Source organism: Micropterus dolomieu, linkage group LG21 (assembly GCF_021292245.1).
Source record: "Micropterus dolomieu isolate WLL.071019.BEF.003 ecotype Adirondacks linkage group LG21, ASM2129224v1, whole genome shotgun sequence".
Lineage (NCBI taxonomy): Eukaryota > Metazoa > Chordata > Actinopteri > Centrarchiformes > Centrarchidae > Micropterus > Micropterus dolomieu.
This window is the reverse complement of record NC_060170.1, coordinates 4,417,499-4,444,795: the sequence shown is the minus strand read 5'-3', so window position 1 is coordinate 4,444,795 and position 27,297 is coordinate 4,417,499. Positions and strand designations below refer to the sequence as shown.

The 27,297-nt window shown below is 40.3% G+C and overlaps 2 protein-coding genes across 5 annotated transcripts; both read right to left on the bottom strand.

Annotated features, from left to right (window-relative positions):
• Positions 1-242: 242 nt before the first annotated feature.
• On the bottom strand, positions 243-4,777 carry LOC123960906 (lysosomal membrane ascorbate-dependent ferrireductase CYB561A3). 3 transcript variants are annotated; one of them, XM_046035933.1, is made up of 7 exons: positions 4,650-4,777; positions 4,070-4,213; positions 3,075-3,279; positions 1,164-1,372; positions 851-1,005; positions 591-759; positions 243-493 (listed from the first exon to the last, which is right to left on the bottom strand). In XM_046035933.1, exons 2-7 carry the CDS (start codon positions 4,208-4,210, stop codon positions 467-469), a joined length of 906 nt encoding a protein of 301 aa, XP_045891889.1. In that variant the 5' UTR covers positions 4,211-4,213; positions 4,650-4,777; the 3' UTR covers positions 243-466. The 3 variants fall into 3 exon arrangements, with proteins under 3 accessions (XP_045891889.1, XP_045891890.1, XP_045891888.1); XM_046035934.1 differs by having other exon boundaries at positions 4,070-4,210; positions 4,650-4,763; XM_046035932.1 differs by lacking the exon at positions 4,650-4,777 and having other exon boundaries at positions 4,070-4,631.
• A 7,788-nt stretch (positions 4,778-12,565) lies between these two features.
• Positions 12,566-21,471, bottom strand: hdr (hematopoietic death receptor). 2 transcript variants are annotated; one of them, XM_046035989.1, is made up of 10 exons: positions 21,316-21,471; positions 18,873-19,023; positions 18,570-18,698; positions 18,329-18,440; positions 18,083-18,174; positions 17,732-17,827; positions 15,672-15,712; positions 15,200-15,448; positions 14,572-14,608; positions 12,566-14,312 (listed from the first exon to the last, which is right to left on the bottom strand). In XM_046035989.1, exons 1-10 carry the CDS (start codon positions 21,337-21,339, stop codon positions 14,023-14,025), a joined length of 1,221 nt encoding a protein of 406 aa, XP_045891945.1. In that variant the 5' UTR covers positions 21,340-21,471; the 3' UTR covers positions 12,566-14,022. The 2 variants fall into 2 exon arrangements, with proteins under 2 accessions (XP_045891945.1, XP_045891946.1); XM_046035990.1 differs by having other exon boundaries at positions 15,200-15,445.
• Positions 21,472-27,297: the final 5,826 nt, after the last annotated feature.

The following is a 27,297-nucleotide window of genomic DNA, read 5'->3' as shown; positions in this document are numbered from 1 at the left end:
ATCGCAAAGGTTTTCGATGATAAAAGGGCATTACAGCCAACTTAATACTTGTGCCAGCGATTGACAAACTATGTGCTAGCTAAAAGTGTCCTCCTGGGAACAGCATCACAGTAAATACACTGTAGTTCGTAAATCCTACAGTATATTATCATAAACTTTAATACCTTGGTCCAGCTACAGCTTTACTGCATGATGTAAAAGCCACAGTGCATCATGGAAGAAGAAAATGTCACAGCTTTGAATGAAATGAAACAATTATTTTTTATGCATGGCAAAAAACATTTTTAAATAGTATCTTCAAATACATATTTACATCCACAGCACACACAGATAATTCTCACATTGTTCAGACAGCTGTTTGTACATTCAAAACAGAACTCATCAATTGTCTTTAGGCCACCTGTCATCTGTGATGGTTCAACTGATTTTGCATGGACGGTTAATGTGAGCATTTTGGGAATTTCCTTCATTCATTTTCTTCTTGAAGCAATGGCTGTGGAAGAGAGTAGATGAGAATGATTATGCAAAACTTAATTAAAATAAATCCTCTAATCTTGTTTACTGCATATCAACTGCACTGATATTCTCACCGTGTAAGCCATATTCTCAGGCCTGGAGTCTGGTCGCTGCCATTTATGGTTGGACAAAATCATTAGGACAACCAAGCCAAAGGCTACAATCAAAACCCCTAACGTGTTTGCTAACACAGCCTCAGGTGGAAGGCTAGCGTATGGCTGAGCTCCACTGCTGTTTCCTTTTCTGCAAAAATAAACATTTAAGAGGGCAATGTTATCAGTTTATCTTTAAGGAAAATATGAATGCAAAAGTATCACAGAAATACGGCACTCACAGAACAAAGAAAAGTTTCTCGTTGATTCCAGAAATGCAGGCAGCGATGCTGAGCGACAGTATGCTGCCTCCCATCCACACATGGACGGGTTTCAGGAGTTTACGTAGTGACATGGGGGAGCAGGGCAGGAGGAAGCCAGCCACACCCACCACCCACTGAATGGACGAATGCATGGACACACATCCACAAAAACAGCAAACACAAAGGCAAATAACCAAAACTCAACCATGTTTCAGAATGAGAAAAAAAGTCATGCCACCATATTGCACGCGACTAATAAAGTGAATCTGTTTCTGCACGTAAGGTCGTTTACCTGTATGGCGAAAAGAGCTGTAGCAGCGATTCCAATCCAGCTGTGCAAGGAGTAGAGGTTGGGAGTGTTCTTGGCATTGTGGAAGTCGAACACAGCACAAAGCCCCACGATTGACAGGACCAGGGCGAGGAGCATCAGTGCAGCATGCAGCAGCTTCCAGGGGAGTTTATTCTGACCCCAGGTCAGGGGGATGCGGTACAACACGGCTCCTGTGGGGAAGGACGCAACCACAGACGCAGATGTGAAATGGATTTAAACGCTGTGCATTGTAGTTGTTAATGTCTTCCGTGACATAACCATGATGATGTCATTTTAACAGAAAGTCTGAATTTCCAACTGGAGGCATAGAGTTGGAAAGACATGGGCATTTGCCCAGCAGAGAAAGTCTAATGAAAAATGCCACTGCATCGTTGGAAATGTAGGATCTGGTGTTTTAAGAGCTTGACTAATAGTAGAGATATCTACTGTATATCCCAGCTTAGTTTAAGTTCAATACTAAATCATGTTTATATTGATATTTTAGAATCAAATATCTAAATCTTTGTTTTATCTTTTGAATCTGTATGTGCAGATGTGTATGCCTAACCATCTAAATGAGGTGAATAAAGAGACCTTTGGAATGTATTGTAAAACTTGTTATCAGTAGGAGTGTGACAGCTGATATACTAGCACACAGAATTTGAGACATGCAATATAAATTAATTTGCTTGTCTATGATTTGTGTGCAGTTTAACTGATTGTTTTATTTGAATCCTTTACAGAGGTTTTAAGAGGTAAAACTATACATTATATCATGAGCAGACTATGCTGGGTGGGCCTCGGACACTCTCGGGGGGTAAAGAAAGAAAATTTTGTACATTTTAAAGTTAAATGCATTAATTTGGTGCAGTATCTATGAAGAACTTTTTACGCTTGTAAACAATGTTGTGCTCTAATAAACCATTTGATCATAAACCTATTGTAGAGCTATAAATGGTGATGAAACAGCAACAAGTCAACAAATTTAATGTTTTTCCAAAAACCCTAAATCAAAGAATAGAAAAGTAAATTCCCTAACATGTTGTTGTTTTTTAACTTATAATGGACACATGTAATATGTTTTATACTTTCAGTGTTAATCCAATTAATTTTATTACCATACTGTTTAGATACCTTATTTTGAAAACCGGGCCTTGTCACGTTTGTATCCTCGTGCTAAATTCATTAAGTCTGACCAGAGTCCGACCCAATTTGATAAATAATGTTGTATGTGGTTCTCGTATCGCGTAACATGAAGACTTCATAGCCTCTCTTCAGGTAGGACTCTTATACTGCGACACTCGTTACCAGGAGTGGTGATGGTGGTGCAATGGATAAGACACATGCCTTTGGTGTGAGAGACCCGGGTTCAATCCCCACTGTTCCCCACCATTGTGTCCCTGAGCAAGACACTTAACCTCTTGCTTTGGATAAAAGCATCAGCTAAATGAATAAATGTCTTTGTACAGAGAGAAACTGACAGGATAAAGTTGCTAACTGACCTGCCTGTCCACTCGGTCCGTTACAGTGAATGGGAAACACTGACTTAGCAGAAGTGTGAAGTTCCTACCATGTACTGAATGATTGTTTTCACATGAATGCATCCAAAAAATCATTACAATATAATGTCCAGTGCCATCATGTACCATCACAGCTTCTTGCTGAAAGGCACCTTCTTTAGTTTCATATGTTTATTTACATCAGAAAATCGCTGAGGTGTGGCACTTAAAGCAAAACAGTCACTGTGGACCTTACCTCACACTGAAATTATATACCAAGTCTCTACGAAACCTGTAATGTGTAATTACCCTACTACAGTCTGGCTGTCAGGAAGAACAGAAGTGAGAAACAGAAATGAAACCATGCAAGATCCAAATTTGAAAAGGCACTCACCGTTGCCGTACACCACAACCAGACCTGTCACCATCAGGACAGGGTGCCAGTTGAACTGCAGGGTCGAGGCGTCCCAGGCGAAACCGCCGCGCCACCGGCTGTTCCACAAACACACGCACACCACGCAGGCCAGGCCCAGGCCCAGGCACAGCAGGTGGCATATGTAGAAGCTCACGATGGACTGCATCTTGTAGAGATCTGTAGGCTAAACCAATAAAAACAACTAAATCAGAACGGATAGGGTGGCAGGACAGTGTAGTGGTTACACAGACACAGTGTCATGTTGCTGATCCAGTCCCAGCATGAGGTAGTCACTAGTGCCAGCACTGATTTTGGTCATTTGTAGGTGAAATGGCGTCTAAGTCTAGATTAAAACTGGGCTAACTTTGGTTAAAAATGTAAGGTAATTGAAATGGACCCTGCACGCAGGATAAGCGGTTGACGATGGATGGATGGTAATTGAAATGCGGTTGAAATAATGGCTATAAGGCGCCAAGATGTCTAAAAAACGTGTCACTGTTTTAACTTTGGCGTATTATGCATCAAATCCCCATTAAATACCTTCTTGCTCGTGGTTTGTCAGTTGAAGTGGATAAAAGCAGCAGCTTACTGCCATGATTGAATGTTAACTACATTCAGTGAATACTAGAAAATATAAAAGTGTGTGAAAACAAAAAATAATTCCTTTAAGCAACCTGAGAACCTTTGAAAATACTACTAGATTGAAACAGAAGCGGTTCATTCATTGTTGATCATTTCTTCCAACCTTTAACTAACACTATTTATTTCAACATCACATCAAACTCAACATTTTATCATGGACATTTAACGGGCTGACACTGAAGTGTGCACCAGTGTTGGGTGCCTTACCTTGTCCCCAGCTGCTCTGACACTGACAACTCTCCCTGCTCTACCACACCGAGCTGTGCATCTTTTAGGAGTTACTGCTGCGTCTGGTGATTTTTCCCTTCTCTATCTCTCTGACTGCTACTCACCGTGTTATTTGCTCTCACTTCGCGTTTCTCTGGCTCAGCTGTGGTCTCACTTCCACATTCAGCCGTGTTGTTTAGGTGGCCGAGGGGGAAACAGGCAGAGGTGGAGGAACAGCTGGGAGAGGAAGGGCCAGCCCGCTGCATCTGCTGCCCATAAATAAGACCGAAAGTGAGAGTGGGAGACAGTAAGCAGTGTGGGTGTGGAGCCATTAGAAGCAACCAGCCAACAAAATGTTTATCTTTTTCCATCAAACATGTTTTGATTTTTCCCCCTCAAACTAGGGTCAGAAAACGTCAGCGGGAAAAGGCAGTTGCTCTCTGGCGTCTTATCTTCGGCGGGGTAACATTAACGTCATTCATGTAACTTGGACGCATTTAGCTAACCGTTTCAACTTTTACAACAACTTGGCCTTTTCTTCCTACATTGGAAACATTTTAAAGGGTGTAACTTGTAGAATCCCGTGCTGTCTGAATAAACCTCGCGGCAGGTGCGTGAAGGCGACGTTACATTAGTATTTATCGAATTAAGTCTTGTACAACTGTCGTCCCAAGTTGTGCTGCTGCTAGCGGAAAGTTAACTTACCAAAAAAAAAAAAAAAGTGCGAAAACTTCAAGTGCTCGAAACTTGTACGATCGAGTACCTCATTCCCAAACACCTGTAAAAACGACTGACAGTAACCCAAATGTTTCCAGGTAAAACCGTATCTGCAAGATATTACCTAACCCATTTCCTTATTGACGGCGCAAGGCCTTGTGGGAAATGCTGTTTTATATGTCACCGCCACACTGCAGCACTCCACGCTGTGTAATCACCCGCTTTTTAAAAATCATAATTCAACATTGCTTCAATTTAACTGAATAATCCAGGGTCGCGGGATGTTTCCTTTAGCTCTGAACAGTCGGCGTCCATGATTAAATAAGATGTTGAAGCTTAATTGATGGGCTAGAAGAAATAATGTCGCTGCAGAAGCCTACTTAAAGCAATTATACTCAGCAGGGAAAATTAAAACAGAATTTAGGCGCACACAGTATTAAAACTAACTAAAAAACAATTAGAGACATTATTAAATAAGACAACACTGCAGCTGTAAACTGCATAGGCAATGCTGGAGTTGCACAAAACAGAATTACAAATAGGATACTGATGAGGTTACTCTGCTTGGCTTTGCAATGTGTGGTAACTGGCTGTGACAACATGACTCTAGGACTATGTATGAAAATCCAGGGAAAGAGAGCCTGCTGAAGCAAGAGGGCTTTGGCTGCATGATGGCTGACCTGTGATCTGTTGTCTTTCAGCTCCACCTGGAGGCAGTAGTGGTCGGTATCTCCTTTGCTCCTCTGTATAGTAGTGCTCTGTTCTGTGCATACCAATGGTCTTACATGCTGCTCTCAGTGTATTCCTTAAAAAAACACTGCAAGCTCGAAACATGTTTTTGGCCAGAAACTAGACTAAACCGTTACAAACAGTTAAATGAAAAAAGAACAAGTATTTGACCGAAATTGTTCCCTGGGATATAATGTGGTGTGGGTAATATACACTTTAAAAAATAACTGTGGGCCCCCTTTGATCCCCCTGTTTCTCCTTCTCTTTTTTCATTATAAATGGATTGTAGCTCCTTTCTAGTCTGAGTCTTTGTGAATGTATTAGTTAGTTAACAGTTTCATTTAGTAAAATGCCCCATTAAGGGCAATATAAACTGAAAAAATGAAGTCCTTAAAATTAGATTTGAACTCAGGGCCCCTCTACATGAAGGGCATGGTAAAAACAGACACATCAAAGCAAACAGATTAAAAAATAATAATAATTATAATGTAACGATAATTAATTATACATATTATGCATACCACTGATTAAAAGAGACATCAGTTAGAAACAGTAACACACAACAACAATGGAAAACAATAGGAAACACACAATAGAAATATCATGGGACCGCTCCTCTGTTGTGATTAATTACACGTAAGTCACATACCAGCTATGCATACAAGATATGCTGCACATCTGACTGCTTCACAGTCACAAAATAATGCACACGTCATGCATAGTCCCAGGTGTGCATGTACTCTTATTTCAGATGTGTCCTGTTGTTGCGGACCGTGCTGTTTTACTCAGCAGATTCAGCAGATGGTGTAAGCTTTCTTGAGTTTGCATTAGCTGAAACACAATAAAGATGATGGTAAACATTCAAATAAAAGCAAACTTGCCCCAAATCTAACCACATTTTTGCCTCTAAGACGTGTGCAAAAAGCAAGTGCCTGGCTTCTTACATGTCAGCCACAACTTGGTTTCAACCTCAAACACATGACCGCATTAACTCATTCATTGTTTGGCATTGTTTGGTTGATTGAAATCTTTCTCTGAATCTTATATCCTCTGGATTTGATTGTAGCTAGGACTTCATCTGAGGGAAGGTGCATTATGTCTCCCAAACAGAGGGCTTGTGCTCCTGTCCTCCGGCGCTGTTCCCCAAAACAGACAAGAATCAAGCTGTCGGCGGGGCCTTATGTTATCAAAGTCTCTCAGATCCTCTGACAGGCTGCTTGAAGTGATGTTTTCAAATGCTTCTCCCAGTCCCCCTTTAGTGTGCCCGGCCTCAGAAGCACAGTGTTGAGGATGAAGATGAGTGAGTAGAGTGGGCAGAGTTGGCTGTGTGACACTGTGGGACATCTCCAGGCTTTTGTTAGGGGGCATCTGAGTTAATGTGCTATATTTCCTTCACTCCTTCTTGAATTCTGGCATGGCATAGACTTTGTCTCATCCTTACAGTCCTGCGGTGGTATCTCCTTTGTTGTTATTTCGAATCCACTGTTTGGTGTCAAGTCTCCAGTGTCTGGAAAGCCTTCCAAACAACTCGCAGGAGTTTTAAAAGTCACAAAAACAAATGATAAAACCTATACATTACAAATGTCAGCATGGTAGCATGCTTAATGACAATGTTACATGCTGATGTTTAGCAGATGTTTACCATGTTCACCATGCTACTGTAGTTAGTATGGCTGCATTTTGCTAATTAACACAAAATACAAAGTACAGCTGAGGCTGGTGGGAATGTTGTTTGGAGGATTGTTAGCAGCCTAAGATTCAGCTTTATTGACCAAGTGTGTGTACACACACAAGGAATTTGACACCGGCTTTAAGTTGGCTCTCAGTTTACCTACACACAACAATTTACAGGAAGACAGAAATAGACATGCAGCTAAAAACAAGAACATCATAGATGCAAAATATAGATACAAAACAAACAAACTATTACATGTACATACAAGTAAGTGAAAAACATATAAAAGTACATAAAAAGCAACAATGACCAAGAACATACTAGGGTTCTGTAGATTGTAAACAAATACAAATAGTGCAAAGGAAGTAGCCGGTGTGGTGTTCAGCCATGGATACTGCTAATTGTGGAATTTTTGTGGGTGCTATAAAATGGATACATTTACAAACTTACAATTCTGATACTCAAATTAACATCAGACTATAAATACAGTGCGCTACATAGTAAAAAGGGTGATTTCAGACGCAGCCTTTATTTTATAGCAGGGAGCAATAACTTCCTGGAGTCCTGTCGTCAACATCTGCCCAACAATACTGGACAGCAAAACAACCTTGGTGTGTGTGTATGTGTGGAAGGGCCACACATTAAAGGTAGTTTTCCACTACTGTCACAATTGCAAAGACTAATATTGTATGATTTGCCAATGTTTTTTGTCAATAAACAAGTGGTTCAAAACCTGGAGAATACACTGTCCTCTGAAACATTAATTAAGGGGTAATTTTGGGGTTTATTTTAGGTTATTTATGAATGGAAAACTGGTTTGTTTTGGTGGAGTCTGATTACATGTGGCTGGGCCAAAAATGGCTGACAAGGGTCAAACAGCAACCAAGTGAATATTTTGAATGTCTGTGCTTGGTTAGCTGAATGCCTAAAAGTTTAGTGTTTTCTGTCATCACGTGGTATCGATTCTTCTCATTTCCTGTGTTGACTCCAGCTCAGACCTGGAATCTGTAATTTACATATTCTGATTGGTTAGTTTGCCATATCACCATACTGAATCTCTGACTTGCACGCCAGCATTATGGTAAGACTGTCTGATTCTGCAGCAGTTCAGGTCAAAAAGCTCACTATCATCACAGACAAAGTGTAGGAAATATATCTCTGCTGGGAATTCTACTGAAACTGACTTTTGGGTTATTATAATAATATTATTATTATTATGCAGTGGAATGAACAATTCTGTCCTGAAGCAAATTGAAGAGTCACGACTCAAATCTATGATGTCATACGGATCCACAGCGTGGAGCCACTCTGTTGGCAGTGAATAGAAGGCTGACTTTGGGAATCAGAAATGACCCTCTCTTATTCTGAGAAAGTCATCCTGAATTATGTTACAGTAACCTTTCTTACCTTTCACAGTTTATTCTCCACTGAGTTGTACATCAGTATAACAAATTCAGATTAAAGGACAGGGCAAATCTCCCCTTGTTGTCAGCAAAGGAGGTAGTATATTTTACACTCTCCTGTAACATCATGTTAGAGTTGAATTTCACTATTGTCCTTTAAGTCCTATGGAGTAGCCGTGGAGGCAAACATTGAAGGCCATTTTATTCCTTTTTCAGTCCTAATGAGCAGAGCTCTTGGTATGAAGACTGGCAAGCGGTTTTATTTCCGTCTTTCTTGTCCTGAATAGAGTGATCATCATAGCCTTCATCAAAATCAGGCCCTATTCACTGAAAATTGCACACAAGAAGTACCCAGCATGCTTTTGGAACAGCACTCCCGTAGATGTGAGGGGAATTGTGCAAAATAATTTTGGAGGAAATCTTATTTATTATTCTCGCATGAACATGTAAGTACAATGGTCATAAAATATGATTTCAAATTGAAGGGATGCTAACTAAACTGCTGTATTATAGGTATTGTGTTACAGCAATGAGAAACAACGCCTGAGTGCTTTCTTCCAAGGGAACCAATTGTAATATTGCCACTGGATGTCAATGTGATCCCAGATGCCTATTGGTTCACCATCACACACAGTAGAAGTTTTGGGTCTCTGCCTTCAGCTCCATGAAGTCCTTGGCAGCTGTGGAGAGCCAATGGAGCTGTTATCACAGAATGGGAAGGAATTCTCTGGAGTGGCAGCTGGGCTTCTTGGGGTCTTACCAATAATCACAGGAAACTGCAGTCAAATTGCAAAAATGGGGGAAAAGGATGCCAAAGGAGTCAAAAGGTGTAGGGTGCTTCAGTGAATGAGAGCCAGATTACTGTTGAAGTCTTGATAAAATCAGATTTTAAAGCTGCATTTATTGATTTTCTGGCAACATTGACACATTTTCACCTTTTAAAGTAATAGTAAATGTGTTAACAAACAGTGTCTCACTGTATTAACACATTAAGGAAAATTTGCATTCATTAGAGTCGTGTTTCTTTCCACCCGACGAATTTGAGCCCAATATTCACTCTCCTTTTGGTTCGGTTTTGCTCTCCACCAACTCCTGAGGGAAATATATGGCTCTTTAGCTACTAAAATTTCCAATTTTCCAATTTGTTCACGAGTTAGCTGCTAACACTGTCTGTCAGTCGTTTGGTGCTGGGCAGGCAGTGTACAGTGTATTGTTAGAGCTTTTCAGCAGAAAACAACTGCCTGTTGTGTCAGAAAATGACACAGACTTGGGCGATTGACTGAATCTAACAGTAATGTTGCTGGCAGCCAAAACAATGTTAGAAAGATGTTCTGTGGTTTTGTCACTATTACCAACCATTTCTACATTACACATATATGTTTTGTTGCAGTGACATGATCCAGTTCCGTTTAACTGCATAGAATTAGATTTATGTAAACATGCCAGAATCAAAGCATGAAAGCTTAGCCATCAAAGTCTTGGTTACTTGCTGTGTGTCTGTATCTTCTCTCGCAGTCACTGCTTCATTTTATGTGCAGGATACTTTTCATGTCAGGTCAGCAGGCGCTTCATCCCTCTCATGTTTGCACCTGAGCTCTGCAGCCAACACGCACATCTTATTTCCATTTGTTGGGCTCTTTGTCTTGGAGTGTATTTCACAGAAAAACAGTGGATGGTCTCTAGCAGAGGTGAATGTTTTCAAAATGTTTTTTTTTTTTGTAGAGCGGAATTTTATAAAATGCATTGCTGCATTTTAAAATGCATTTTATAAAATGCAGCAATGGGGGAAGCTAATAGAGACACGTGGAAATTATGTGTTATTCAGTTGCTTTTGGCCATTATACTGTACAGTACCATACTGACAGGCTCAGAAGAGTTGTGCAGTCAGTAGATTTAAATCTATTTAAATTCTCCATTAAAAGGCTCCATTATGATGTCTGATGTGGAACAAGACAACTCTGTCATTGACATTGCCTTTGTATCCATGGTTGAGATCTGAGTTTAGACAGTGAATTCATTTCTAATTTCTGAAATTTTAAGTAATAAATATATTTTAAAAACTCTGAGATGAGGTTCATAGTCTTCAATGCATTTTAGCATCATCAAATGAAGTATTCTAAAGCAACTACTGTACTGTGTTGGAACAAGCAGTAGATTGAGTGAAGTGAAGTGTCTGGTTTCCAAGTCAAGGGATTTCAAAACCTTACCAGTTTTATAAAATGCAGCAATTTAAGGAGATTTTACCATGCTTACATCGTGGCTCTAGGGATGACTATGTCTGTTGGTTGGTCTACCACATTGGCCCAGAACGAAATGTCTTCACAACAATTGGATACATTGCTATGAAATTTCACGCATAGGTCCCCTCCCTGACTTCATCTGGCAACACCAGCAGGTAAAAATGTTCACTTACCCACTAATGGTTCCCAGATGATACATCTCTATGACTTTGGGGATCCCCTGACTTTCCTGAAAGTTAACACATTTGTTTTGGTGTAAATGATATCAGGTCAAAGTTTTAATTTGTCCAAATACCTCCAAAACTAATGACATTCCCATCAGCCTCAGCTGTAGTTTGTGTTAAGTGCACATAAGTGCTTATCATAATGCTGGCATGCTAACACGCTAAATGCTAAAAACCTGGTAAAAATGTCAATATTGTCATTGAGTGCATGTTTGCCTAACAATCCCTATCATTTCTACATTCACTTCACCATGAGAACTGAGGGTCAAAAGCAAGCTTCAGACAAATTATTTGGCTTTCTTTCTAATGAGCATTATAGCCTCACAAAGCGGCTAGCTAACTAGTTACGAACTCTCGAGCAAGTCTTTCAAATGGACGCCTTGAAATTAAAATGAAATGATGCAAGTGAAAGTTGTGCCACTTGAGCTGAAGAGCTTTGATGTTGAACACCTTCAAATGAAATTCATTTCATTCACATTTTATGAGTCACATTTTGGTGGTTTTGGAGGATTACATGAAGTTTACACAGATCGTGTTTTGGAGCTTTTGGTAGTCTTATTCCTCAATTTCACAACCTTTTATGTGTGAACAGAAATTGGTTATGTGTTTTCCTTCACTGGTGAGGGACTGTGTTTTTAAAAGAAGTCATGCAGGGGGATTGTTGTCCATCCCCTACTGCCCAATAGCATTTATCCTGAAAGATACAGTATGTATATATTGATAGATTTTGTTATAAAGATTTATTTTCTACATGAAAACAACTTGAACCCTTTATAAGTGCAGACTTACTTAAATTTTCAAAGTTGAACACATTTGTATTTCATGAAACAAAGTATATAACCAGCGAGCAGCCGGGCTCAGATCTGTAATACCTTCAAATCACCTATTCCGCAGTGGTAATTTGGCTGGTACACTAGCCGGCCGCGACTGAATGTTTGACAACAGCGAACATTAGTTTGATGCATGAGAGTTAGAAGGCTGATTTGTTACAGCAGAGCTATAATTTAGCTGAATGTTTCTGACACCTCTATTAAATGCTCTGGTTTTGAATACACACCGTATCCCATCAACATTCATAATGGTAATGTAAGACAAAGACACTTGTCATGAGAGTAAATGAACAGCTAACGCAGCATGCTATGCAACGTGCCGAATGAGGAATGAAGGAGAAAATGAGGCAGCAAACTGCAGATATGATTGGCAAGTGAAGGGAAGCCAGAGCAGGTCATAAAGACAGATTAATGTGTGGATGTCAAACTTGTTTGTCAATTTAACTACAGCTACAAAGACCAATGAGACATAAGACATATACACGGAGCGAAAAATTCAGATGATCTAGCCAATCCCGATACCTGTCCTTAGAAAACCTTTGGAATGAACTTAAACACAGCACAGAAAGAGCATCCAGCCATCAACCTAATTTCTACGAGCTCAGCAAGGCGCTACATGTCCCGTGATGAGTCACTGTCACAACATGTAGCAGCTGCTATTAGGGCCAAAGGTGCACAGCACTGAACAGAGGCTCTTTTGTTCTGGCACTGAGTGTATTGCTCAGTGGTTTTTTTAAGGCCTAATGTGCTACTACTCACTAACGAGTTTAACAAATGACACCTAAAATATAACAGAGAGCTGATCAAAATGAGTTACTTATTTTAATTGAAAACATAGCAAATGCTTAATACATTATCAACCTAGTATATACAATGTTCTCAATCACAGTAGTGGCAAAATAAGTAAGCAGAAAACTAGTGTTTATAAATTAATTCAGGTATAAATTAGATTTTTTCCCCTTGCAGACATCAGTATGAACAATGTGTCAATGACTGCATGGCTTAAATTACTTATACTGTAGAGACTTGTTTCTGGAAAGATTAAGTGTTGCCCAACATGTCCTGTAGATAACAACACGACCTCAGTTTAAGAACTACGAACATTTAGTAGTTCTCTAGCTTTTTGCCCACACAAGGGCCGGGGTATGGCTCCAGGATGGCAGTGTCAGTCAGTTCACCAGCTTGGTCCAGACAGAAATGTTTCAACAACTATTTGATGGATTGCTGTGACAACTGAACACTTAGCTCTGCCAAACAAAAATAAATACAATAAAAATCAAAAAATAGATTGACAATACTACAAAACCTAAAAGCGAGAGAGAAAGCAACAGACAAAAAAAATGTAAACACATGAAAGAAGCCATTCTGTAACATTGTGATTAACGTCTCAATAAGGCAGACAAGGCACTTAGTACTACAATGTTGCAGTGGCTGCCAGTATAAACTTTGTGTTGTAAAACCTCCAAAATGTCACTGATGTGATGATGGTTATGACAGAAGTGTAACAACAGGCCAGAAACACAACACTGACTGGTGATAACAAAACATGACTTCATTTTGATCAGGTGCTGACCAGACATTGTCAGCTAACAATTACTATAGCGAGGCAGAGATCATCATATTTAATAAAAAACTGTTCTCTACCATAATAAATTAATATACTTGTACAATCTCATTGATCACAAGGCATTTTGTTCAGTGCTTTACATGTTACATTGCTATATCAGTGTGACCATTTTTCCTTTAAGTCAAAATACAAGCACAATCTGTACATGTGAAATGCAAGACAGCGAGCACTTTTTAAAAAATACTCCATGTAGAGAATTTAGCAGCTAAATCACTTTCAGTAAGCGTACCGGCCGGGACCAAAGACCACTATGGGCCGTGGTAGCCTTGTGCAGTTCTACTCCAACCAGTCTTGGACCAGGCTGAAGCCAATCAGTCTTGGGCGAGATGAAGCTTGCAAGAAGCAACAAGGACACCATGATATTCATGATTATTAGTACTCACGCTTTCACGTTTTGTGCAAGAGATTTACTACTCAAGCCAAACACCACTATGGGCAGTAGCCTTGTTGCTAATCTGACCAGAATTAGATGATACTGTACAACAAATTGCCCTTCGGGGAGAATAAAAATAAGCTTGATCGTTGACACAAGCTTACTCCATTAAGGACCACAAAGTGATATTCATGAGACTGTAGTTCTCATGCATTCTCAGTCATGAGGTTATCAGTTTTTTTTAAACATATTACCTCTCTTTAACACTCACAGAAGTACTGACCACTGTGAATAGCATTCTCCTTGACAGTCTCGGCTGTTCGCCTTTGATTCAAAGCAAGTAAGGCTTTGAGCAGGTCATTTAAGCTGGCTTCTCTTCCCTCTTTCTCCACCCAGATATTCAGCAACTCATGGATCCTGTCTTCATAGGGAAGGTCCTCTTTGCTTTTCATCACATTGTCCATAATACCAAGATGACGGAAGAATCTCTTGTGGTAGTTGACATCTACTTCTTCAAAATACCCAAAGCATTTCCTCAAAGACTCTACTCCTGCAAAAATAAGTAAAAAAAAAGAAAAAAAGACATTGATTCAAGCACCCTGATGTCACTCAGAAATGTAGTTATCATTGCAGTAACATTTAGAGCTTGTAAATAAGGAAGTACACCCTCATGAAAAACTGAGGCTGAATCTCCATTGTTGTTTTTAAACAGCCATGTACCAGTGAGTCATACTGATCCACATGTATTTGAGTAACATAAGGCAGAGTCCAGCGTTTTAAAGAAAGAATGAAAATAAAAACAATCTTACCATTTACAGGAACAAGACTGGGGAATTGTTCGTCCTCCTAAATGACAAAATAGAGAAAATGTAATTAGTTTCCAATGAAGTCTGTCTTCGTGAGTCATACATATGTACCCCCCGCTAAATAGTTATTGGGTTAGATTACCCATGCAACAAAGAACATGTGACTCATCAACACAACTCTGACCACCACAATGACAGCTTGCAACTGTCTCACAACACAGTAACGAAACTGAAGACATGGTTCACAGTGATTAACAGTAATTAGTCAGTGAGTCACTGAGGTTCATCAGCGGGTATAACCACTGTATAATACAACTGCATGATATCAAGAAGGTGAACACAGTAAACGGCCAATAGAAAAAGTCAGTGAAGCTTTTTGCTTCCTCATGTAGAATGATAATGCATTTGGGATCTTTTAACAAGGCTGTGTTGAACAGTTTTCATGCACATTGTCATTTACTGTAAGAATAAAAGTGGGGAAAGTGGATGAGGAGCACAGTTAGACCAGCGGAACCAGACAGCTGAGAGTGTCTGCAAAGCATTACTCAGCAGACACAAACAAGGAAGAGAGCAGGCGAGAAGGAAAGAAGCAAGGATGGAAGCAGGGGTGGAAAAGAGCTGCTGCTCTCACCCTCCTGTTGGGCTGTCTGGGGACCATAGGACAGGCTTTGCGGGGAGCTGCGGGGTGGGAGAGTAAGCCAGTTAGACTGTGCTGGGAGTTACTGGCTGAGCTGCTGAGGCTTTCACACAGCACTTTACGCTCTTCCTCCATGCCGGCAGAGGACTTGGCTCTCACCAGCGGCCGGGTCTGATTCAAGCTGCTCAGGCTTCGGGTTTCTCCGTTCCTTTTTTCCTCAGTGGGACAGTTGTCACTGTACTGCTGGGGAGGATGAGGAACAGGTTCAAACACAACTTGTTTAAAAACACCTTCATATTTCTCAGTCTACATCACATTAGGTAGGGGCTGTCATGTTCATCTTTATTTCCGAAATAAAATCTCCATAAAATCTGAGGAAACTTGCGTCATTGCAGTCCGCTTATTCTACTGCTCTGCACTCATTTTATTTAATCAGTACTGTCAAAAATATTATAAAGGGACTCACCTGTCCAGCTTTTGGCCCATCAGGTAGATTTCTCTGAGAATCTGAACAAAGGATGTGAGGAGAGGATTATGCAACTTTAAGAAATTCCCTGAAAGTCCACAAGCAGCTATTTTACAGCACTTCTGTGTGACTTGAATTTATCTTAATAATGAGTAAATCAACACTGAACATCAAAGGGCTGCACCTCTGGCCCCACCTATCAGTGGTGCCAGAGCAGGGGTGTTTCATAAGTCAGCTCTGAAACCTGACCTTTTATAGCGCCAGTCTGTGCTGGACTGGGTGGAGTACAAACAGCCTGGTAAATGGTGCAGACTGGGGGAAAAACACCTTCACATATATTCATGTCTTTACACACAGTGGTTTAAAATGTTTATTATTATGTAGGTCTACTTGATATTTTCGTTTTATCCTACTACACCTTTTTCCAACATCGTCTGCAGGAAGGATTAGCACATCATTATGCATTAGCACATATGGGTGCCCTGACTGATCAGCCACCAATCGTTATTGGCCGATATTCGTTCTAAATAGTTCGATCTGGGGCGTCTACAGACAGATCAGAAGTGCCGATCATTGCCGCCCAGATATATTAAGCCATTTTAGCATAGCAGAAACACTATTAACTGGTATTACATTAGGGGACGTGGACACGGTAGATATTTTACAAGCACAGCCCCGGTAAATCAACAGTGAACACACCTGTTGGTGCAGATCACATTGTTTTGACAGGCTATGTCATTAATAAGCCTGCTCCCCCTCCATGCTGCTCACCTGCTGCTGTGACGGAAAAGCAAGTAGGAAAAAACCCCACAAAAAGAACAATTCTAAATCTTGAGATGTGTTTTTTGGGCAACTTTGTAAAACAAGAATTAAAAAGGATTAAGAAATAAAGCTACAATATAAATAGAAGGCTTTAAATAGACCCGGTGATCTGTAAACAGTATTGGGATAGGAGCACCTTTAGTGATCATGAGCTGTCATACCTGCCAGTTAAGCAGGTTTTTTGGAGCAACAACAACATGCAGCATGTTTGCACTTCTGTGACATCACCGTTCAGTTTTCATTCCTGAAGAATTCACTTCCTGTGGTTACGCCCTGTGAGTCGTTACACTCCATGTGGTGTAAACAGTCTAAATTGTGGCTGTTGGAGGAAACGCATGTAAAAGGGAAACCTGAAAAGATCCAACACTTAGTCCATTGTTGTGTTTTAGCTAAATCATGCTGGCACTTTTTTGAAGCTTAATCAATGGGTTTGAAACGGAAGCCAGAACTTGATGACATCACACCGCCTTGGGAGCTATGAAATTGTGATGAGATTCTTTTACTATTTTTACAGTCGACTAAAAGGATTGATCAAGAAAATCGACTGATCATGAAAATAATCGTTAGTTACAGCCCTAAAACCATTAATTGCCTTATACAATTCATTTTTCTTACATGTAGAATCATACATTTTCCTTTGTGAGACTGGGTTTAAATGTATAAATTTATGACACAAGGGAAATGCTTGACTGTGCTCTCAAATGTCTTTGCGGTTCCAACTGAACAGCATTTATTAATGCATGTATTAGTACCCAGAAAAGGTGTACTGGAATATCACAGTCTTTAGTTTCTGCACTTGACAAGAATATTGTTTGATTAAAAGATCCGGCTTCAAGATGACACTTAATTTTCTGCTGTAAAGGAACTTTAGCCTCCTTTTAGCCTTTAGCAAGACATGTAATTCCATGGTGCGGCAAATTCTGGTTGTCAGAAATTAAAATGTGTGTCACATTGCATGCTGCAATTTCCCTTAAAAAAAATAAAATAAAATAAATTGCCAGGTTTTAATTTCCTGATTGCATCTGTTCAGTATATTCTCATTCAACTAGAGCCTATTCATTAAAAATACATATATTAAAATGCTTTAAGAACCTAAAATGTTTAGTCACATTGAACAGCTCTTTCCCCGCAAAACAAAATGAAGATAAGGATGTGAAATATTTCCCTGTCAGTATGTAGTTTTTGTACATTGTAAAAGATACTGCGTTATCTTGCTTTGTTTTTCTATTTCCACTTACCTGTTGCTCTATGACGTCGGCACATGCACACGGCCATTACCACCACAATTGCCCCAGCAGCTAACAGTGACAGTGTCACAATCACCCAGGTATTTGCTAATAAAAAAAAACAAAACAGTAATGAAGCACTATTGCCAACTACTAGCACCACAATTCATAACATTTTGATTAGGAACAACTTTTTTTGCCATACACTTCACACACATGTTTAAAGGGAGCTGAAAATCAGTGCTTTTAAAAAAGAAAATGGGCTATATTTTTTCAGTGTAACAAAAAGCCATGCATGTCTCCGGTGATGACTGGTGTCTTTATAATGTTTCAGGTGGCGTCAGCTTCCACTAAGACGTGTACCTGAGGTAGAGCCGGAGCTGGGTTGGATTTTCTTGCATTCCGTGTTGGTAGTGGGGGTGCAATTTCTCCCTATCACTTCATCTTTTCCACACCTAGTTTGGAGACAGGCAAACAGATGAATCAAAAGCATAAAGGAATTGAAATGAGTCAGGATGTCTTAGGAACAGGCTCCAAATGAGAACTGAGTGAAATGAAAAGGATTATTGTCCTATAGGTGTGTCGTCCTTTTGGTTTGCCTCGACTCACCTTGAACACTTCTTGCACACCTCACACGCTTGGTCAGGAGCACAAAATCTTCCCGGTTTGCACTGACATTCAGTATCTTGACTCGGAGTACATGGCTTTACAATTTCCTGATCTGAGAAAGCAACATGAAAAGGACCTTGTTAAATCTGAGTTTATGCTCGAAGCACTTTGAAAAGGTTGAATATTGATTTCCCTTCCACGGTCATTTCAATCGATAGCGTAAAGCCGTCAGCAGAATTACCCGAGTGACACAGTGTGCACTTGAAACAGTGCTCCAGTCCATTGGCGTGCTCAGTGTATGTCCCATAATCGCATTCCTCACACTTCCCCTTCTCTCCTGCGATGGTGCAGGGCGATTTCATATGGGTACCTAATAACACACAAAAACCAAGATCTAATTAGGCCTCCAAAAGAACCTGTCACTCTAGCTAAATAATAACCAATCCCAATCAACCTCAACCTGCACTGGTGATTGATTCCTGATTCGAGCTGGTGACAGAACTTCAGTCTCTGCGGACTAAAAGTGCTGCTCCATGTGGCTTACCAGCTGGGCAGTTTAGACAGCAGATGTTGCCGTTCGGGTACTCCAGGCCGTCTCTGCAGGTGACATCTCGCCTTGTCCTGCTGCCTCCCAAGTCAGTGCCAATCCGTGGAAATGCCCCCGTGGGCGAGAGGGGCCAGATCGATACCAAAACCTTTGGGGGGGAAAAAAATAAAAATAAGTGATTGTTTGCTACCTTTTTTGGTTTTAGTATCAGTTTCATTGACCATTTGTAGAGCTGAAACTATTAATTCATTAATTGACCAAAAATGATTCAGCGGCTATTAAGATTTATTAATTTTAGTAAGTTTTTAAGCAAAAATACCTAAAATCTATAAGATCTGCCCGTTTGCTTGGACAGAATCTTGGGTTTTTGGGACAGGAAAAAACAAGACATTTAAATGTGTCAACTTCTGCTCTGGTAAATTAAAATGAGCAGTTGTCTTTATTTAATGGACATAAAATATTTGACATTTAATAGAGCAAACGATTAATAGAGAAATATACTGGCAGACTTAGACTGAGTCACCTTGGTCTTAAGGAGAAATGCTGGAGATTGTGAATGGACATTTGTCACTAAACAATATAGATAAAACACCTTATCAATGAATTGACAAAATAATCAGTAGATTTGTCAAAATGAAAATAATCTCAAGTGGCAGCTGTAACATATCAGTGTGATTTTGTTTAGTCCTGAATGTGTTTCTAACATTCATATTTGTGTATTTGATAGCCTGCACCTTTGATGGCAGTCTGAAGTCCTTTTTTGAACACATCAGTTTGGCTCACAGGAAATAACTTGTTTCTCTAAAGTTCTAATACCGCAAAAATAAAGAGAATAATATGGAGGAGTCATTTCCCTCTAAAAAGCATCCTGTTTATGGAGATATGATTAAGATGATGCAATACTTCAGACTGTGCCAAGAGAAAGTGCCTCTGACATAAACAAGGTTAGAGCAGAGGTGCATATATGACTGGAGACAGGGGATTTCCTTTGGACATGCTTAAATGCCGTTGCCAGAGCACGGAAACAGCCTGATGAATTTAGTATTGTGAAAATCAGCTAAGTAAGAAAACCCTCATGAATGTGCAGGTCTCACAAGACATGATTGGAGCAGGGTGTGTCCAAATACAGTCAGACCAGGTTGAGGGAATAACCAAATAAGGTAATCCTGCACCTACATATTATTTCCCAACATTATCCACGCTGTCCTACTTTACTAAAAGATCTCATGCAGGGACTCCCCGCTACCAGGGCTTTAGTGACTTATGAGATTAAGATTATTACACAAAAACAAAGAGTTTATAATATGAGGTTCTGTTACAAATTAAGTGACCAAACAGTTTATACAAGCAGAACTGAAACAATTGGTCATTTCATCCAAATTAAACTGACAGCATTTCTCACTATTTTCTCTGACACAAAATACTTCAAAATTAACTCCACCTCAAAAAATACTGCCTTTATATTAATGCATGAGGAAAAAAAAATCTAATGAAAATATATTAGTAGGCTACATCAGTCACAATTAAGGGATATATTGCATTGAGTACTTTTAAATGAATACTTTAAGTACATTTTCCTGATTATACATACATAGCCTACTTTAGTAACATTTTCAATGCAGACTGTAATTGTGAAATTTTGCATTGTGGTAGCACTTTTACTTAAGTAACGACCTGAATACCTCTTCTACCAGTGACAAACACGCGCACAAACACACTTTACCATACTTTGCCATGCATGAGGCAAGGAGGAATTACTACTGCACCGAATTAAAGAGAGATTACTAACAATTCATAAAACGTTGTTTGCCCCAGAATTTAGGTTTGGCACCTGCGCCAAAGTGTAAGAGCACTTCAAATGGACGCATTCTTAAATGGAGATTCGGGCAACACGCCAGAAAGTCACACGGTTAATAGTCATTTAACCTCAGCGGTGAAACATAATAGTCGAGCAGCTCACCGTCGTGTTTAGAGGGGAAAATAGCTTGAATGAACTAGTTAGTGTGTGACGCCTATGAGGAATTTCTCATCTGGACTCAGACAGCGTGAGAGGGGCTCTGACAGATACATGTGACATTCTGCGAGGGGCCTCTGTGTAGACACAAACCAGAAAACTGGGAAATCCCACAGGCTACCCGAATTCATTTCCCTTTGGCAAATGTACTGATGCCATGATTGCCACTTCGGTATTCAGCCAAAACAACAGAAAACACTTCAGAGAGCACACCTTACTGCCCAAACAAACAACAACAACAACTGATTTGGTGATTAAAGTCCAGATGCGCGCGATGTGTTGTGACTCAACACAACCACTTATGAATTGCTTTGCCCTTTCAGGAAATGCTATCCACCTAGGAGCTAAACACAAGTCCTTTAATAACTCCATTACAGTGTCAGGAGCTGCGCCCAGAGTAAAAGCAAACTTTTGAGAGACACTTACCAGACACACCGGGAACGTGGTCATGCTTTGGAGATGAAAAACCCCGCAGACTTCAAGAGACTCGTTCCAAAACGTGAGGTTAAATGCTTTGACAGGCGTCGCGTGTGCTCCTTTCCACAACTTCAGCGCAGGTGTGCTTTCATGACGTAAGACCGGCGGGGCGGGGCCACAGCCTGAATGACAAAGCCACAGTCAGAAACACACACCACTGTTTGAAGTAGTGGTATTCTTGTGCCCATGTGGTGAAATCAGCTATATTGGGACATCAGGTAATTTGGGACAGCAAAATAAAAACAGCATTTTACTTATCTCCTGAAAAGTTTAGGTCTAAGTTATCAGCCTAAGACCATGCTGTGAATGCAAAGTCACATGACATAATTTATGCGTCATCACATGGGAGTGTGTGGTCTGCATCAAACAGGAAGTTGATCCCAAAAAACAAGAGTTAATAGAAATGACATATGCATAACATTTGATGACTAATATACTGTAGATTTAAATGATATTCAAAACATGTATGGTGTAATGTACCAAAATACAAATATTTTGTTTGTAAATCATGTTTGCATTTTTTAAATGACAACGTTTTCTTGCTTTCCCAAATTACCAAACATGGTGTGGTAATCTGGGACAGCTTGTTTCAGGTAATTGGGACAGTGTTAAAAGGCTATTGAAATGAAATTGATCACTAGTGTGGAATCATAAAATCTGATAAATAGAGGAACCTCACAAGTATGTCAACAGAGATGTCACCTACAGGCATCTTTTAGGTAGATAGAGTAAGATGCTGATGATGCTAATCCCCCACACTGTCTATAATTCCTTTTGGTCATCAATTTGGTCAAATTAGCCTATTCCAACAAAATTATGTCTAATCAAGAAGCAATGCTGATGCATGCAGACATTTGCTACTCACTTTGTTTAATCTATGGTTTTATTCTCATCCATGATTAATTTAAGGACTGTTGCAGGGCAGAATGGCACCAAGAAACAGATAAATAAATAAAATAAACATTTTTGACAACATGATGAAGTCTTTAATCATTTTACCATCTCAATCAATAGTCTAGCCTGTTGACATTTGTTGATGTAATAATACATTAAGCTATCACAACAAATGATAGGCTAGTTCATAATATCAAGTAACCTTAGACATACTGTATATATAATTTAATTTAATTTATGGTTTAGAAATAAGTTAAAATTACTTTTTGAAATATGTCAATAGAGTTAAAAACAAAGGCATACACTAATAACTGTGTCCCAAATTACCAAACATGTTTGTGAAAATGAGTTTTGTGTCAACCACAACAAAATGGTGAACTGTGCTTTGACGAAAATATTGTACACACTTAATTTCTTCACATAAAGAAAGCAGACATCTTGAGAAATTTATGAAAAGAACAAGATCACAAGATAAGTTAAGATAAGTTGTGCATTAAAAAGCTTAAAAGTATAATTAACTAGATGTCGGCTTACTTCAAGTATCTAAAGTAAAGTTAGGCTACTCTATTCATTACTGTCACTACTATAAAGGCCACTTAGACCATTACATAACGGAAAATGTGGTATTGCATCAAACGTTTGTATGTAAAATCAAACAAACTAGTTACTATAGTTGTCAGATAAATGTAGTAGAGAAATGTAGTGGAGTAAAATATAAAATAGCATAAAAAGTACTCAAAGTCAAGTAGTCTACATGAAGGCCTACCTCACAGTTGTACTTAAGTACAGTACATGAGTAAATATACTTATTTTTACTATTTGAATATTTGTAATGAAAATGAAACTCATTAACGACCCCAAAGTGGATTTTTTAAATGTTAACCTTAGTTATTGTTGTTTAATTTCCTGCTTGCGATCACCTTGTGCCTGCATTTGAGCAAATATCTGACAACTTTCATAAAAGAACTTAAAGAGGGGAAGACTAACGGAGCTGGAGGAAGATGAGAGACCGCCATCCATCTATTGTCTGACAAACATCAACGGTTCAATTACCTTGCACCGCTACACAGCTGTTACTGTTCTGATAGTTCGCCTGTAAGTGCAGTCCTGGATGTGAGACGTGAACAGGGAGTGCACAGCCTGAGACTCACGGGTTCTTTGAGGTTGGATAGGAGAATCGGTTGGTTTACTGTGTCAAAGGCTGCTGAAATTGAAAGAGGCTGCAGTGTGGCGTTCCTATGTGATAGCAAGGTGGGCAGTCTCGATTGAGTGGCCTGCCTTGTAACCAAACTGGTGGCGATCAAGAAGGTTGGTCTGCTGGGGATATGCAGAAAGTTGAGTGAACACAGTGTGCTCAAGTGTTTTAGAAAGAAATGGAAGAAGGTCTGTAATCAGATGGGGGTAGTGTGGTTTTCTGTAAAAGAGGGTTTGGAAAACAACCAGTTGTCAAAGAGGTGTTGGTGAGACGGGTGAGGAAAGGAAGGAGGTCAGGACTGAAGAAAGGTGAGAGGGGATAGGGTCAAGAGGGCAGGTGGTTTGGCAGTGGGAGGTAATCATTGGGAGAGAGTGGTGAAAAGGAGGTGAGGTGAAAGAGATGAAGAGGTGGACATAGGACAGGTTGTGTCAACAGGTAAGTGGGAAAATGAGGAGCATATGTCATCTATCTTTTTTTACAGAGTTTCTCAGTAGTAGGGAGGTCAGAGGTGGGGGGAGGGGGTCAAGGAGGGTAGAGGATAGGTTGTAAGGAATGCTGAATTTTGGATTGAAAGACAGAGCTTTTAGTGGCAGATAAGGAGAACGAGAAAGAGGAGAGAAGAGAAGAGAACGATAAACATGGATGTCCTCGCCACGCTTGGATTTCCACCACTTTCGTTCAGCTGCCTAGGGATTCTCTGTCAGCATGCACTGAGTCAGACAACCATGGAGCTGGAGAGGTCTCGGCCCCGCCAAGAGGTGAGAGGACAGAGAAAGTCCAGGGAAGAGGAGAGGAGAGGGTCCGTGGCAGAGTCAGGAGACACGAGTGAAAAGGAGTCAGGTGAGGTGAGAGCTGATAGGAGAGATGAGGAAAGAGAGGAGGGAGATGAACTCAGTCTAGCAGGAAGCGGGCTTGTGCTCCCTGTGAAAAGGTGTTGGGTGTGTGTGGAGCGGGTGGGATCAATACGATTAGAGAGAGGTTACAGTTATATTGTGAGCAGGTGCGTGGTCCATAGTAGCTAAATTAGTAGTAGCTGAATTTCAAGTATTTACACATCAGACAAGGAAAAATTAGGTGTATGGACAAAGCGGAATGACACCTAGCCCTGACAGTGTTAACCTCTTTTGTCTTTGTGTGAACACTCAGTCAGCTACTGTAACCATTGTTACGACCCCCCTGTTGGTCTAGGGGTGTGGGGGCCATAAACATATAGGCACAACTGGTAGATCTTAAACAAGGTAACGTTTATTGGTAACATGAGATGTAGACAGGTAACAAAAGAACAAAAGGAGGGTGGACGAGGGTGCTGCGAAAATAACAAACCAAGTTAAAATAAAAAGGTCCTCAAAAGGAGGCCTACACCTATCTACCGTTTTAAACAGGGTTGAATCTTACTACAAAAAAAACACAAAGAGCACAGCACCCACTCCACCTGGTGAAACTAACAAAATAGCAAACAGAACAATAAGTGAACTTCTCCACTGCACTCAAATGTGGAGCTAACATTCAAAGGTATGCAAATGTTTACCTAAACACAATGTACAGCTAATAGGCACTGAAGGTGGATAGTTCCACTACACACAAAGTACAACAGACAGGCTATGCAGTCAATACCAGCGGCACACAAGTCAAAAGGCGGTGACAAGCTGCCTGGAGCAACAGCTGGACTCTCCTTATGAGCCGGAGGTAATTAATGTGGTGATGAGCCATTGGTTGAGTGGAAAACAGAGGAACCAATGGGCGGTACAGACGTCAGCACCCCAGAAACCAGGAAGTAGGCGGGTCTTCATTCCCCAGGGACACAGCCTACTTGGTAGAGGTGAGACAGGGAAAAGAGGAAACACAAGGGTGACAGCGACAGCCGTGACACCATAGATAGCTTTGCACCCAGTGTTGGGCGTTACTGTAATAATATTACTTTTCCCACTAACTAAGTAGTGTAACTAATTACTTTTCTAAAACAGTAATATTATTACAGTTACTAAGGCAAGTAATGCTGCGTTACTCGTTACTGAACGCACCATTATGGATGTAAATCCACGACTGTGCAGGAGGTCAGCGGCACCGGACCTTCTGTTGTTCATGTCCGCTGATAGCCAAAAAAACTAAAGGAAGAAAGGAGAACGAGGGAGAGAGGCGTTCTTTCCACAGCTGTAAGTAGCTCCTGCCATTATTGTGTCACAGTCTAAGATGCAAAGAACATTGTCGTCTAGTGTAAACCAGCAAAAAGCTTTGAACTGCAAAAGTTTCTACATCTGATTTATTGAAGCATCTGCTGATCCCCCATTTTCTTCCCTTGCTTTCGCTCAATGCATGCTGGTTAGAATCCAGCCCCTCATGTCCCTGCACAGGACTAAAAATGGAACCTCTGATTGAAAATTTAACCTTCATCTGAAGCATTCAAGTAATATTTTGTGCTTCAACCCAATGATCTGAGACAGTAGTTCCACCCCTCCATCACCAAATGAAATCTTTCTCTGGCTGTTAATTTACAAATGCAAAATATGTCATTAAAAAATAATGATCTGAACAAGGACAGAGGTGCAAAGTGAATAACAGTTCTAAGTGGTTCCCCTCTGCAGCGAGGCCCTGCAGGATAATAGGTAACTGGGACTACTCTACAACGCCTCTCATCACAAACTGCATGAAGTAAGCCATCATCACAGTTTTTAGCAAACCTCACTCTCCTGTGTGTGCCAGTTTAACTCTATCTAAGAAGCAGTTGTCTGCAGCACACAGATATGCAGCCCGACAGGAAGGGGTGTGTTCAAGTGAACATCCTCGGCTGGGATGTGGAATTTGTGTTGATGCAGGCTGCAGACGGAGTTGAAATGAAGCTTGTGCTTAGTTTTGCTTGTGGCTCACTTGGAGCTGTAGTTGAAATGGTGTCACAGTTTTGATGGCAGTTTGAGCGAACGCCGCAGCCCTGATGGAGCTGTTCTAGACTTGCAGTCAAAGATTGGACTCATCGTTGGGTGACTGATGCTTTCATGGGCTGCTAGGCAGACTGAGACATAGAGTCATATAGTCACTCTATGAGGCTGCTGCGGGCTACTGTGCACCACAGCTCAAGATCTCATTCTAAATTTTACAATACAATGCTACATTTCAGTTTTCCAATTTTCTTTCATCTACTGCATGTGAAAGAATTTCTGCACCATTTACCCATGCACGCTGCTGGAACTTGTGTTTTTGATGATAAGGCTAGGGAGGAGGCTAAAACATCTGAACCACCAAGATAAGACATGAATTTTGCATTCAGACGGACTTTAATGCTTTCTGCTCATCTGTTGCTCCAAGGTCAAGATCAATTCTCATGATATGCGAAAGATCTTATTTTCTTCTCTTACAGGGTTTTCTGTGTATGCTTAGAGGAAAGTTATGTTGTGTAGGGTTAAGGGGATCTTTTTGAAGGGCAAGCCCACATTAACTCAGTTTACTCTCCATTTCATTTGAGGATTCATACAAACCTTATCAAAAGGGGAAAAGAAACCTGTATGCCAGTGAATAGGGCATCAAGCCTGGCAAAATTACATAATACAGACTTACAGTATCTCACAAAAGTGAGCACACCCCTCACATTTAGTAAATATCTGATTATACCTTTTGATGTGACAACACTGAAGAAAAGGCACTTTGCTAAAATGTAAAGTAGTGAATGTATTTTATGCTTGTATAACAGCATGTACATTTGCTGTCCCCTCAAAATAACACATCACACAGCCATTGATGTCTAAACCGCTGGCAACAAAAGTGAGTATATAAGTGAATGTTTTCTGAGGCCACCATTAATTTCCTGCCTTAACCCTCTTGGGCATGGGGTCCACCAGAGCTTCACAGGT